At 47.4% G+C, this 14655-nt stretch overlaps 1 protein-coding gene across 1 annotated transcript in view; it reads left to right on the forward strand.

Annotated features, from left to right (window-relative positions):
• Positions 1-3673: 3673 nt before the first annotated feature.
• TBC1D9 (TBC1 domain family member 9) overlaps positions 3674-14655 on the forward strand; it is a 63543-nt gene continuing 52561 nt past the window's right edge. The window contains exon 1 of the mRNA XM_049769984.1: positions 3674-3976. Coding sequence (XP_049625941.1) covers positions 3847-3976 — 130 coding nt within the window. The 5' untranslated portion in view covers positions 3674-3846. The remainder of the gene's footprint in view (positions 3977-14655) is intronic.

The following is a 14655-nucleotide window of genomic DNA, read 5'->3' on the forward strand; positions in this document are numbered from 1 at the left end:
AATTTTTTAAATTAAATTAAATTAATTTATTTTTTTAGGTTTTGGGGCCACACTTGGTGGCACTCAGGTGTTACTCCTGACTCTGCACTCAGAAATCACTCCTGGTAGACGTGGGGAACTATGTGGGATGCTGGGAATCAAACCAGGGTCTGTCCTGAATTGGCTATGTGCAAGGCAAATGCCCTACCTCTGTGCTATCGCTCTGCCCCCTTGATGAGATTGAATTGAGAAAATAAACTATTTCACTAAGGAACTAGTAGGATCAATCAGGTTCTCATTTATTTCTAGTTCAGGTACATTTTATTATCTTTGTTTAGTTGGTTGGTTAGTTAGTTTTTGGGCAGTTCTCAGGGGTTCCTCCTGTCTCTGTGCTCAAGAATCACTCCTGGCAATGCTTGAAGGACCATATGGGATGCTGGGGATCTAACTCTGGTCAGCCATGTGCAAAGCAAACACCCTACCCACTATCACTCTGTGTTTTTTTTTTAAAGTAGTATATTAATCAATACTTAAGAGATAGAACAGGAGTTAAGTCATTTGCCTTTGATGCAACCAGCCCAATAGGCCGATTGCCCCTGAGCAGTCAGGTAAAAAAATCCCAAGTATAGTTCAATGTGGCTCAAACTTGCCTCCACCTTCCAAACAAACGAAGCCTAATCAAGCTACTAAGAATTCCTCCCAGTTTCTCTGATTCTTTGTACAGTTGGTTAAGTAACAGACACTCACAGTTCTTAGAGAGAAGGTAATCTAACGCTTCCAAGAAACAAATAATGCTTCTCCTCCTGGGAGTCCCATCTGGTTGGTAAAGCAAGTCCTGGTAAATTTATCTTAGATATCAGCAGCAGCATCGTCGTCATTGGCTTTGGCGCCGGCAGTGTTGTCATCATTTACTTCCTCCCTTTTAGCTCAGGATTCTTTTCACCTGTTCTGGCTAGATTTTGATATGTATATTTTAGGGCCTGCTGTCATTGTGTCCCTTCTAAGACTCCTGAGACTCCCGGCCTTTTGTCAGCACGGAAATTCCTGAGACTAGGTTGAGGGTATATATATTACCAACAAGGAAGAGTAAAATTGTCTCATGTCTATTGAAGATGTGGGTCCTCCTACAATTTATTTTATGTGGTTTCATTATTTCATATTTCATATTTCACTGCCCGTGCAACTCACTCTCCCTGAAGTGGATTCATTGAAGTCCCACTGATGGCTGTAGGACAGAAACCGCCTGTAGCAATTATCATCATCATCGTCATTTTATTCCAAACTTTGAAGAAGCCCAGAGGACCGTAAGCATTTAAGAATTATACACTGAATGAAGGTACTCTGAAATCATGTAAATAATCTTTTATCACAAATAGGCTTAAAAAAGAAAAGCAAAATGGCATAGTCTTGAGCCATAAGTGTATATGTTGTAGTGTGTGTGGTGTGATGTGTTGTGTGTGTGTGAGAGAAAGGGAAAGAGAGAGAAGAAGAAGAAGAAGAAGAAGAAGAAGAAGAAGAAGAAGAAGAAGAAGAAGAAGAAGAAGAAGAAGAAGAAGAAGAAGAAGAGTGGGGGGAGAGAGAATTTGGCCCTCTGGGCCTTGGTTTCCCTGAGGGCCTTCAGAACCTTGGCCATATGCCCTAAAGTGGTTCAAGTTATAATTTTGAACGTGGTAATAAGGTGCTTCAGAAAGGGGCCAGGGAGATAATCTACTTAAAACCTAGAGCATATGTGTGGGGTTGGTGATCTTCCAAAGATTGTATGAAGTCACTTTTTCTTTACTTTCTTTATCTTTATAATAATAATAATTATTATTATTATCAGGGGTTATCAGGGGTTACTCCTGGTTCTGTGCTCAGAAATCACTTCTGGCAGGCTGGGGGGACATATGGAATGACTGGAATCGAACCGGGTCACCTTCTGTGCACTCCCCACTGTGTCATCGCTCCGTCCCTTCCCAAGTCACTTCTTAGCAGAGCTGGGAGGGAAAGTTTTAATCACATAAAATGCCATATCTAGGGAAGAATTTTTAAAACATTCCAAGTTATTTGCATGACCACAACAGCACCTAATATGGTTGCAGATTCATTGTTAGCTGGGCTTTAGCAACAATGCTCTGTCTCCCTTTGCACTGCACTGCGGCCCACGATGCTGAATGACACTGCTGAATGACAGGGCTGACTCTGTCTACACTTCCTACTCCTTTGGAAAAGAGGCCATGCACCAATCCTCTTGCCCCGCCACAGAATCTTCCATCGCTGAGAGTGTGGACTGCGAGCAAGCCCAGGGGCGTCACCTCTGCTTTGCGTGGTCCAATATCCACCACGAGCGACCGAAGAGAGTTTGGGGAGCCCCACCCATCGGGCTTTTTGCTGAGTAGAAGGCCTGGGTCTAAAGGGGGGGACTAGTTATAGGACAGCCGTCAAGTTGGAGCACACAGAACACCCAGGCCTCATCTATGGCATTCCATATAGTGCCCTGAGCATTGCCAGGAACGATTACTGAGTGTAGAGCTAGAAGGAACTCCTGGGCACCGCCGGGTGTGATCCTTCCTACTCCTTTCCCCAAAAGCAAAAATAAATCAAAGTGGGCCAGAGGGATAGCACAGCGGATAGGGCATTTGCCTTGCACGTGGCCGACTAGGGATTCGCCCCCAGCGTCCCCTATGGTCCCCGAACCTGCCAGGAGTGATCATTTAGGGCAGAGCCAGGAGTAACCTCCCAGGGGTCCTCAAACTTTTTAAACAGGAGGCCAGTTCACTGTCCCTCAGACCATTGGAGGGTCTGACTATAGTAGAAACAAAACTTATGAACGAATTCTTATGCACACTGCATATATCTTATTTTGCAATGAAGAAACAAAACAGATACAAATACAATATGTTGCCCGCGGGCCATAGTTTGAGGACCACTGCGTGAGTCTGAGCACTGTCGGGTGTGACCCCCCCCAAAAAAAATTAGCTAAAATAAAAGTGGGGAAGAGGTGACCCAAAATCCACCAGAAAAGGAGGCAGGTGGGCGCGACCACTAGCCTTAACGCTAGTGGAGGCGAGGAGGGCGAAACAAAAAAAAAAAAACTGCCCCCCAAGACAATCCACCCAACTCACTAACCCAGCGTGGCGCCGGCCAGGTAGGACAGTCGGATGCCAGCACCGCCAGGAACCGCGCGCGCGCTGGGGGATTGGCTGGTTCTGAGCTCTGGGGTCGTTGGCGCCCAGCCAGCCCCAGGGAAGCAGTGACGTCATGCACTTAGCCGGGCACTTTAATTACGACGGCAGGGCGAGAGGGGGGAGGAGGCAGGGCGGGGACCCGTGGGCGCGTGACCTGCCCCAGGGATGCGGGAAACGCAAACCGGGACGACCATTGGCGGCGGCCACTTCCCAGCGCGCGTCCTGCGGGCTCCAAGTCGGGAACCTTGAAAGACGCACCTTTGCGGGGTGCACGGCCGCGGAGCGCACGCCCAGCACACGCCCCTTTCCCAAGGCGCCTGGCACGGACTCGGGGGGGCCCCAGGGCCAGCTGTCCGCGCCGCGGGAGCCGCGCTGTCGTCATCCCTTCGCCGCGCCCCGAGCGTCCTTCCAACGCGGGGCGCGCCGCGGCGGAGCGCAAAGGCTCCAGAACCTTGGGGGGCTCTGCACGGCGCTGCGGGAGTCGGGGGCTCGGATCGCGGCTGCAGATCGCGGTTCCTGGGGGGGGGGCCTGGGCCGGGACCATGGTGCTGGGCGAGCTCGCAGCGTCGCCGGCCGCCTGCGGGGGCTGCGCGGGGTCCGGGTGCTGAAGGTGTGCCAGCGGGCGCGCTGGTGTCCGGGCGTGCGCGCCCGAGCGGGCCGGAGCCGCCCCATTGTGCGGGGGTCCGAGGCGGCCACCGACATGTGGGTGAACCCCGAAGAGGTGCTGCTGGCCAATGCGCTGTGGGTGACCGAGCGGGCCAACCCCTACTTCATCCTGCAGCGGAGGAAGGGACATGCGGGCGACGGCGGCGGTGGCGGCGGGCTGGCGGGTAAGGACTCGGGGACCTGGGTACGGGGCGCGCTCGGGGTTGTGGGGACCGTGATTCCACCGCGGGAACAGGCCTCTTTTGTCACCCCGCAGGGCCTGCGGGGCGCGCGCACAGCGGAGTGGGGTGGGGCGCACGCTCTCCGGGATGGGATGCGGGTCCCCAGATCCCGCCACCTCCCCCCTTTAAAATGCAAATATCAGACTCTCGAGGCGCGGGCGAGCGGGCTGGGGGTTCTTTCCTTCTTGGTTTTCCCCCCTTGGGCCGCGACTGGGCAGCGCCAGGTCTAAAAATGCTCTTTTGTTTCCCAGGGAAGCAAGCGCAGGGCCCCGGCCGGTGCGGGCATTTCCTCTGTTAGTTAATGACCTAAGAGGAAAGAATAAGGAACAAAGATGCGTGTTGGTGGTGGGGCTCGCTGCGGCCCCTGCTGCACCTCCGGGTCTGGAGATCTGCCACCGTATCGGGGTTGGATCCGGATTAGGTGTTTAACTGCATTTGAACTGCTCTACCTCAGGCCCCGGCTCCCCGCCGTGCCCAGAGCGCATTTCTGTAGCAGGCTCCAGACGTTTCTGCCCTAACTGCGTCTGTTGGTGGGTGTGGGGAGACGAAGGTTCGTGTCTCTTGGGGGATCAGACCTACTCTTCCCACACCCAGCGATTCCAGCGAAGAGAACGTTAACGTTGCAAGAACCGGACAGGCCACTCCAGGGATGGATGGACTCAGAAGTGACTGACATTGACCCCACCCCAGTTCTGACGCTCCCCCTCCCTCGGGAAGGAAATTTGTTGCTTTCAGAAAGTGCCCTGCAGGGCATCAGAAATTCTTGGTGCCTGTTGTCCTTGGCCTGGGTGGTGCTTTATCCTGGAGTTTTCTCAACTAGCATGTTCAGAGGTCACTTGGCGTAGCCCATCCTGGTTGGAAGATCATGGGGTGTGTGTGTGTGTGTGTGTGTGTGTGTGTGTGTGTGTGTCCAGTTTCCTGCACTGGTTGGAAGATCATGGTGTGTGTGTGTGTGTGTGTGTGTGTGTGTGTGTGTGTGTGTGTGTGTGTGTGTGTGTGTATCCAGTTTCCTGCACTACTTTCTTTACAAGGACTGCACAATTCCACAAGTCTGGAAATTGTTTTATTCTGTGTTTTTCTTTTTTGGGGGGAGCTCAGGGTTACTCCTGACTCTGCACTCAGGAATCATTCTTGGGAATGCTCAGGGGACCATAAGAGATGCTGGAGATTGAGCCCTATCTGCCGTGTGCAAGGCAAACTCCCTCCCTCCCCATTGTACTAGGGCTCTAGCCCCCTGTTCTGCCTTTTCTTTCTTGTTCTTGAGAGGTCCTGCTCCCGAGGCACCCTGCTGTCCTAGAGGAAGCCAGGGCACCTTGCAGCTCTTTGTGCTCCATCCCACCCACTGTTCTTGTTCATTCTGCAGAAGTTGTCTAACTACACGTATTCATTTGGAATTTGTCTGCCTGACTTTCGGATTAGACCAGATCATTGAATTCCTTAAGTATAAAACATCAGTATAGAAACTGTAAAATACATAGTGTTCTGTATAGGCAATAAGCATTTCCTGCCCAGTCATTTTGGCTAAGGAATAATTTGGAAATGCAGAACCTTTATTTATTTTTTAAACTTTATTGATTGATTGATTAGTTGTTGGGCCACACCCAGAGGTGCTCAGGGGTTACTCCTGGCTCTGCACTCAAAAATCGCCCAGGCAGGCTGGGGGACAGTATGGATGCCAAGGATATTTCTCTATCTCTCAGGCTCCAATGCAAAGCCTTTAATTGATTGATTAGAATTTTATTATATTCTTTTTTGTTTTTGTTTTTGGGCCACACCCAGCAGTGCCCAGAGATTACTTCTGATCTGAAATTTCTGTTCAGAAATTGCTCCTGTATACTCAGGAGACCACATTGGATGCCAAGGATCGAACCTGGGTTGGCCATATGCAAAGCAAATGCCCTACCTGTGTGCTGTTGCTCCAGCCCCTATTATCTTTTCTTACTAACTTGGGTCTACTTCAAATCTCATAGCCTTATATTCCCATGGATATCTTTGTTGTTGTTGTTGTTGTTTTGATTGGGGGCCACATCCTAAGGTGCTCAGAATTTACTCTCATCTTTGTTTCTTTGTGGTTTTTTTTTTTTTATTATTATTGTTGTTGTTCTTTTGGGTCACACCTGGAGGCACTCAGAGGTTATTCCTGGCTCTGTGCTCAGAAACTGCTCCTGGCAGGTTTGGGGGGACCATATGGGATGCTGGGATTTGAACCACCATCCATCCTAGATTGGCTGCATGCAAGGCAAACATCCTACTGCTGTGTATGTATCTCTCCGGCCTAGTCCCATCTTTTTAATTGAAAAATAAAAGCTTTGGTACTTAGCATCGAAATCCATGGAGTGTCATGAGTTAAAGATCTTGCTCACCAAGGCCACTTACTTTTCAACTGCCAGAGGTGGGCCACACAGCCTAGTTAGGAACCATGTCTAACACAACAGGAACAATCTGGAAATCCCGCAGTGAGGCGTGACAGTGTTTTGAGTGGGAATATGACTTTGCTCCTGCATTCAACAACATGCCTGCATCCTTTTTATAAACAGGAGTCAGCAACATCCTGAGTGGGTGCTAAAACCTGAGGCTCTCAGCCTAGGGGGAGAAGACAGATGTTGGTAAAATAATCCGAGTTGCAAACCCAACAGTGCCACGCTACAGAATCCAGCCTAATTGCCAGGAAGCAGAGATGAACAAAAGGATGACTGGGGAAGTGGGGGGTAGGGAATCCAGTGCTCCAGTGGAAGGTACAGCTGTAGGAGAGTGCAGCTGCAAACCCAGACAGAGGATGTGACCAGCAGTGGTCCCAGAGGTAGTATGCTGTGTGCACAGGAACAGCCTGAGTGGTGGGCCAGCAGGGAGCTGGGGACAGAGGGAAGAGAAAGTTGTTCACATGAAAGCATGGCACCACGAGGGAAGGTGACTGTGACTAGAATATCTGTAGGCCCGACCGACATCCTCCAGAGCTTCTGGGCCCATCAGCACCCTAGTGTTCTGTATGGTTCAGGGTGTTCAGGAAGTGCCAAGAGCAGGAACTGGTGGGACAGAGCTGCAGAGAGCAGCTCGGTGGGCTTATCTGTGTGTATTTGTTTTGGGGCCACACCCAATGGTGCTCAGGGGTTACTCCAGACTCTGCTCTCAGGTATTACTGCCTCACAGGACCACATGGGATGATGGGGGTCGAACCAGGTCAATTTCATTTAAGGCTAGCACTCTTCCTGCTTTTTTGGGGTGAGAGGACCAACAACTTTTGTGGTGCTCAGGGCTGAGTCCTGGCTCTGTATTCAGGGAGCACTCCTGGTGTAGCTCAGGGGGTGCCTATATGGTACTAGGAAATCAAACCTGGCCTGGGCAGGTGCAAGGTAAATGCCCTGAAACTGTATGACCTTGCCACCCCATCCCCAAAACAAGTTTTATACAGTTAAGATTGAGCTTGGATCTCTCTCCTTGGGTTTAAAATGAAAATGAAACTGGTAAGGTCAGAGCTGGTTTCTCCCTAATTCTTGGCCTATTCACAGGTATGCCCACGCCCTGGGCCCTCACAAATTCTTTCCCACCCCACAACCCTGTGCTGTTTGGTAAACTGCTGTCTTGGGCCCTTTACCCAACAATGATCTTTTCATTTTATTTTTTAATTTTTAATTAATATCTTAATTTAAACACCACGATTACAAGCATATTTGTAGCTGGGTTTCAGTCATAAAACCAACAATGATCTTATCTCCAATATTTTGGTTTTGACTTTTTTATTTTGGATCAAGAAATAGGTAAGTTAGTTATCACCTGTGTCTGTGTCTGGGACTGGGAAGTTTTCAGCTTTCCTTGTGGCTGCTATTGGTTCATTTTTATTTAATCAATTTCAAATTTGTTTTGTTTTGTTTTGTTTTGGGATCATACCCACCTATGATCAGGAGTTACTCCTGGCTCTGCACTTAGAAATCATTTCTGGCTGGCTCAGGGACCATATGGGATGCCAGGGGTCAGACCCTGGTCGGCTGCATGCAAGACAAACTCTCTACCCTGATAGCTGTGCTATCAGGATCCAATTTCAAAATTTTTTATCATGATTGATTTTACCAAGTTGTTTAGTAACAGAGCTGGACTGTTTCTGTTGAGCAGTTTTGGGGTGGCTATGGGCTTCTGTGCCTTCAGACAGAAAGGGGAACCTGCCAGCATGCTTTCTGAGAAGGCCCTAGAACTCTTTTTTTTTTTTTTTAATTTCTTTTTTGTTGTGGGTTTTGTGCCACACCTGGTTGTACTAATGGGAAACTCTTAGTTCTGTACCCAGAAATTACTCTTGGTGGTCCTCAAGGTACCATCTGAGATCTGGTCATAGAATCCATTTAAGAAAAGTACCCTCCCCACTATACTGTCTCTCCAGTCAAGAGCCCAGCAATTCCAGCTCAGCCCAGACCACCTGGAAAGAGTAGGTAGTGGACATTTTATTTATTTATTTGTTTTGTTTTGGGACCACACCCAGCAGTGCTCAGGGGTTACTCCCGGCTCTATGCTCAGGAATCATCCCTAGTGGTGCCCAGGATTGAACCCAGGTTGGTTGTGTGTAAGGCAAAAACCGACTGTGCTATAGCTCTGACCCTTTACTTTGCTTGGTTGGTTAGTTTTTGGGGCACACAGCAGTGCTCAGAGATTACTCTACTCCTGGGTCTGCTCCAGAAATGACTCCTTGCAGGCTCAGGGCACCATACTAAGGATCAAACCAGACTAGGATCAAACCAGTTGGCCACATGCAAGGCAAATGCCCTACCTACTGTGCTATTACTCCAGCTCCCAGTAGCTTTTGGAGCTTAGTAGAGGGAAATGGCAGGTATGGGGCAGGGAGCTGTTGGGTTTTCTAGTAGCAGTGTGTGTGTGTGTGTGTGTACGTGTGTGTGTGTGTGTGTGTGAATGTGTGTGTGTGTGTGAGGGCACACTTGTAAGGATGAGTTAGATTAGGCCTGCCCCCATCCATGAATACCCAGAGTTCTCAACCCATAGTCTTGTCCCTACCTGAGAAGGGACTGCTCATTTTATTTGAGTTCCACTATGGAGCTGGACCATGTGCTGATCCATCTCTAGTATCAAACACTCTGCATCCACTCTTTATCTGGGCTGGGTCCATGCTGGGTCCCTTGGCTGCTAACTCACTGAATTGAACCCTGGAGAAGCAGTCTGTAGTGATTTGTCTAACTCTGGTGCCTGTGCTCATTGGTTTTGAGCTGGTCTCCACCCAGGAGAGGAGCTGTTGATCCACAGGTCTGATGTTCCATCAGCTGTAGGGGGTGTGACCAGTGGTTGTTTGTTTTCCTTTAGCACCAGTCCCTTCTGTTTTCCAGTATTTATCCCTAAACAATCCTGTGAGTCTACTAACTTGGCAGTTCGGGTACAGCAGTCACTAGCTATGCTGCTTGGACACAGCCCTGCCCCATCCCCATTCTGAAAAGGACTTCATCCTCTGGGGTAACTTATAGATAAGTGTCATTGTCATTGTAGGGGGACCCCACAGTACCTTCATGAGGAGGGCCTGGGAATGGAATTAGAGCTTCCCCCATGTGCTCTGCCATGAGGGTGGCTCTCTTCCCATCCAATCCTTTTTTTTTTTTTTTAGTCTCAAAATAGCATTGTACCAAAATTGTCTGAATGCTGAATTTCTCAAAGATGTTTCTTCTTTCTTTTAATTTTTTTGTCTTGAATTTTGGGTCATGCCTGGCAATGCTCAGGTTCTGCACTCAAGGATTACTTGAGTGATTGGGGGACTGACCATATGGGATGCTGGGGATCAAACCCAGGTTGGCCAAGTGCAAGGCAAGCACCCTACCCACTGTACCATTACGCCAGACTATTTCAAAGACTTTTCTAGACACATTGAGATAACTGTAAATTTTCTCTTATTCTGTGAGGGCAATGATAATGAACTGGTCTCCAGAATCTGAATCAAGCTTGAGTATGTGAAAGAGTAAAATAGTGTGAAAAAATAGTGTGTGTGTGTGTGTGTGTGTGTGTGTGTGTGTGTGTTTTCATGAATCTCATTGAGGATTCCTTCAGCATTTAAATGAATATGATTGCTTTATCATTTTTTATAGCATCTTTGTTAAATTTTAGTTTCAAATTATACTGGCCTTAACAGATGTGTTCTGGAGTGACACCAGCAGTGTGTTTTATGGAAAAGTGTGTGACGGGGCTTCACCGTGGCTCTGCATGTTGCACTGGGAAGATCATCTGGTCTCAGTGGGAGTTTGTGGAAATTTTTTAAGTTTTGGATTTAGTTTGTTGAATGGGATATTAGCTCTTCAGAGAGTCCTCAAGTTTTCCTTTACTCTTTAATTTATTGCTGTGAATTGTCCTATTTATCTATGTGTTCTAATATATTGGCATAACTTTGGTAATAGTCTCATCTTACCAAATAATGTGTTCTTAGGGTATACAGAGATAGTTTCTTTCTTATTCTTGATAGTTGTCTTTTGTGCCCCCTTTCTTTTCTTTCTTCCCTCTTCCTTCCTCCCTCCCTCTTTTCTTCCATCCTTCCTTCCTTCCTTCCTTCCTTCCTTCCTTCCTTCCTTCCTTCCTTCCTTCCTTCCTTCCTTCCTTCCTTCTTTCTTTTTTCTTTCTTTCCTTCTTTTCTTTCATTCCTTCTTTCTTTTCTTTCCATACTCAGTGATGCTCAGGGATTACTCCAGGCTCTGCAGTTAGGAATCATTCCTGGTGGTGTTCAGGGGACCATAAGAGATGCCATAAAGTAAATCTGGGTCATCTTGTCTTGCGTGCAAGACAAGCTCCCTCCCTGCTGTGCTACCTATTTGGCCAACCACTTTTCACTATTTTCCTCTCTATTTTTTTTTTGCTTCTGGTGCACACACAAAAGTGTTCAGGGCTTACTCCTGTCTCTGTGCTCAGGGATTACTTTTGGCTGTGCTAGGGGACCAGGTATAGTGACAAGGATGGAGCTGGAATTGGCTACATGCAAGGCAAGCATCTTACTACTTACTGTGCAATTCCCTTCAGCCTTGCTCTGTTTTTTACAGGAGCTCAGCACAAATGTTTATGATCGGGGGAGTGGGGGTGCAATTGGTATCACAAACCATGTAACCTCATCCTGTGCTGAAGGGGAGCAAGTCCATGGAGTCAGCTTTTTGCTCTGATCTCAGCCCCTCCCTGTGTGCTGGGGCTTCAGTGCCTCCTAACATCTTCATAGTGTTTTCAACTGCATCTCACCAGAAAGTCCAAATGTGCTCTGTGGCTTTTCCAAATGCAAATGGCCTCACCTTCACGTACTAGAGTGGAAGAACCTTTGAACCATTCTAAGCCAGGAACTGCCCATATAACTATACCATAAAAAATATGCATTTAATGTGCAACAATATGTTCAAATTGAAAAACAAGTGAGTATTGACTATATTAAAATCAATGTCAATGTAACTTATAAACTACCAGGTTTATATATGAAAGATTACATAGCTCACATACAAAAAACTTGTGAAGAAAGATGATATTGACTCCCTTTTCTCTCCCACTCAGTTCTTTTCCAGGCCCTCACTTTGCCATTGTCATTCATTGTGTAAGGGCTGAGAGAGAGAGAGAGAGAGAAAGAGAGAGAGAGAGAGAGAGAGCAAGTCCAGAAAGGGTGGAGAGAGAGGGAGACAAAGACAGGGACCCTTAAAACTGAGGGTTGCTGAACAAATAATGAACCCCCCAAACCTGACTTTTTAGTGGCCTGGCACTAGTCATGCTCTTTGGAGAGCAATGTGTGAAAATTCAGGATTCCTGGCTCCAGGTTAATGTGGTCCCGAAGCTCAGCCTGCCCATCTCCTGGTGACGTATCAAATAGGACGGTAAACAAGTCTCCCCCAAATTCCAAGCAAAGGACTCATAGAAACAGCTAGGTGTGGTTTCCAGTTGCTTTCAAAATCTAAATGTTTGGAAGCAAAGCACATGGAAAGAACTTAAGACCAAAGCAAACACGTCAGAGTGGGAAAGACCAACTTTGTGACTAGACATCTCCAAGTATGTTGAGGCCATGCTCAGATTCTGTCAGGGCCACATCACTACGTGATAGTGGAACATACTGGAGAGTTAAAGATCTGGATTTCTCCCCAGGCTAGTTAGACACAGTGACTGACTCTTTGGTGATGAGGCGTGGGAGGGGCAGTGGTCTCCAGGCCTACGCAACCCCCAGACCAGACAGTCCAGCTTTACTCTAGGGATCCTGCTTGCTTTCAAGACATGGCTCAGTATGGTACAAAGGACGGCGCGCTTGAAGGCTACTTAGGCTATGTGGCCTGTTGTTTGTCCGAGCTAGAGGCTATGGGGTTGTAAGTGAGGCAAGCTATGTAGGATAGCTTGGGTGAACTCAACCTCCTCTTCCTCTTCCTCTTTTTCCTCTCCTCCTCCTCCTCCTCCTTCTCTTCTTCATCTTCTTCCTCCTCCTTTTCCTCCTCCTCCTCTTCTTCTCACATCCTGGACCATATGTGATCCAGGGATTGAGCCCACGTCTGGTATATGCAAAGACCCAGTGTGCCATCTCACCAGCCCCGAATTCAGCACCTTTGACTCGGGATATTTTCAGCTGGAAAATGAGGTTATTGGGACATAGCTCCAACATAGGAACAGGAAAATTAGTTGCATAATGGGACAGGATTAATTAGTCAGATAGGACTTTAATTCAGATACATTAGACACCTTCTTGATGAGTGATTCTCAGCCTTTCCCAGACACGGACCCTTTGACCTTTTATTTTATTTGAGGGGTTACCCCCCAGCTTTGTTCATGGCTGACCCCTTGCTTTACCATCAGGAATCTTCCAGAGACCTTACAGGATGTGGGTATTAAACCTTGCAAAGCAAGTGCCTGCCACAAAATATTATTGCTCCAGCCATGGTTTTTCACCCACCTTCCCCCTGAATTATCAGGGTTGAGAAACATACCCCAGGAAAAACTGTGGGGTTCTGGAAGCTTATGGACTTTCCTCTTCATCTCCACCCCCTGTTAAGTTGTGCCTGTGGCGATCAGATCCCAGCCAATCCTGTGTGAACTGTTCAGCCTCATCACTAGCTTCCTTGCATCTCAATGTTCATGGTGGGGACCCTAGATTCTTAGCTGTGGGGTGACCCTTCAAGAGATCTATTAAGGTTTCAACGAGTGGGCCAACACTTGAGGTTGGCTCTGTATGACCCCTAGGAGTGACCTGTGTCTGAGCACAGAGCAGATTGGGGGCTGTGGTACCCCTCCCACATGCTCCAACTGTCCGTGGGAGATGGATATGAGATTTGCACGTGCACAAACCCCCACTTCATTTCTTCTGTGTTCAGAATCAAAGCCAGATGAAGAATTATCTGGTCCACAAGATGGGAACCCCAAATGGCACCCCTATCCTTTCTTCTCCTTTCTTCAGAGGCTGCAGTGTTATTTGCTCATAGTTCATTAAAGATCGAGTTCTTTTACACAGCAAACAAAGGAGATAACTCAGGGTCTCATTCCCTGACTCCTCGATTCCGTGGTATTTATACTTCTTAGTCAGAAAACTCTGAAGTTCTGTCATACAAATGAGTTTTTTAAATCTTTGTGTTAACCTAGAAACCAAGGTAGTCCTAATAAAAATAAACATAACTGAAAGTACTGGTGACATTTGGACTATTTCATGATGCTTCTACAAGAGAAATCATGAATTAGTTTGCTATACTCATTGGCATTTTATACGAATTCCATCTTTTAGTCTAAATAGTATCAATACATTATTTCTATTTTTTTTGTATGTGTGTCTATGTGTGAGGATTCTATTCACAGTGCCCAGGATCTACTCCTGACCCTCGTGTTGGACTCTAGAGTCAGAACCTAGGTCTCTCTCATTCAACCATAATAGTTCCTTTGACCAAGCTCCCAGGCACTATTTCTAAATGCCTTTTTTCTAAATGCTTCTGTGAAATACATCTCCCGATCTATGGGGCCTGGGTGATAATTTTTAAAAAGTTGCTCTTTTGGTCATTTAATTAAAATTTAGTTTTACATTATTACTAATTGTATAGTTAGCATAGATGGAGGGTCCAGGCAATTGTATATATGTATACTAATTGTATAGTTAGCATAGATGGAGGGTCCATGCTGGCCCAAACCCTCCTGTGGCTCAGCATTTTCCTGAGACCTTTCCATGAGTCACACATGTGACATTCCCGACCACCCATTGGTGCTTAGGGTCATTCCTGGCTCTGTGCTCAGGAGTGACACTTGATGGAGCTCATGTGATGCTCAGAGGACCTTATATGGTACTCAAGGGACTATAAGTGGTGCTTAGGGGACCTTATGTGGTGCTCAAGGGACCTTATATTGTGCTCAGAGAACCTTATGTGGTGCTCAGGGGACTTTATATGGTGTTCAAGGGATCATATGTAATGCTCAGGGGATCTTATGTGGTGCTCAAGGGACCTTATGTGGTGCTCAGGGAACTTTATATGATACTCAGGGGATCTTATGTGGTGGTTCAGGAGGTTTGTGAGGGGAGGATTCTCATCAGACCAGGGCCTGCTCCAGCAGAGGGGCCTAAAGTCTCAGGGCATCCATAGTGTGGCAACAGTTTGCCAAGTCAGTATGAGTGAGAGAACATCTGTGAGGAACAGGTCTGGTGAGAAACAAGGGAAGCTGGGCTG

This window comes from Suncus etruscus, chromosome 3, assembly GCF_024139225.1.
Source record: "Suncus etruscus isolate mSunEtr1 chromosome 3, mSunEtr1.pri.cur, whole genome shotgun sequence".
In the NCBI taxonomy this organism is placed as follows: domain Eukaryota; kingdom Metazoa; phylum Chordata; class Mammalia; order Eulipotyphla; family Soricidae; genus Suncus; species Suncus etruscus.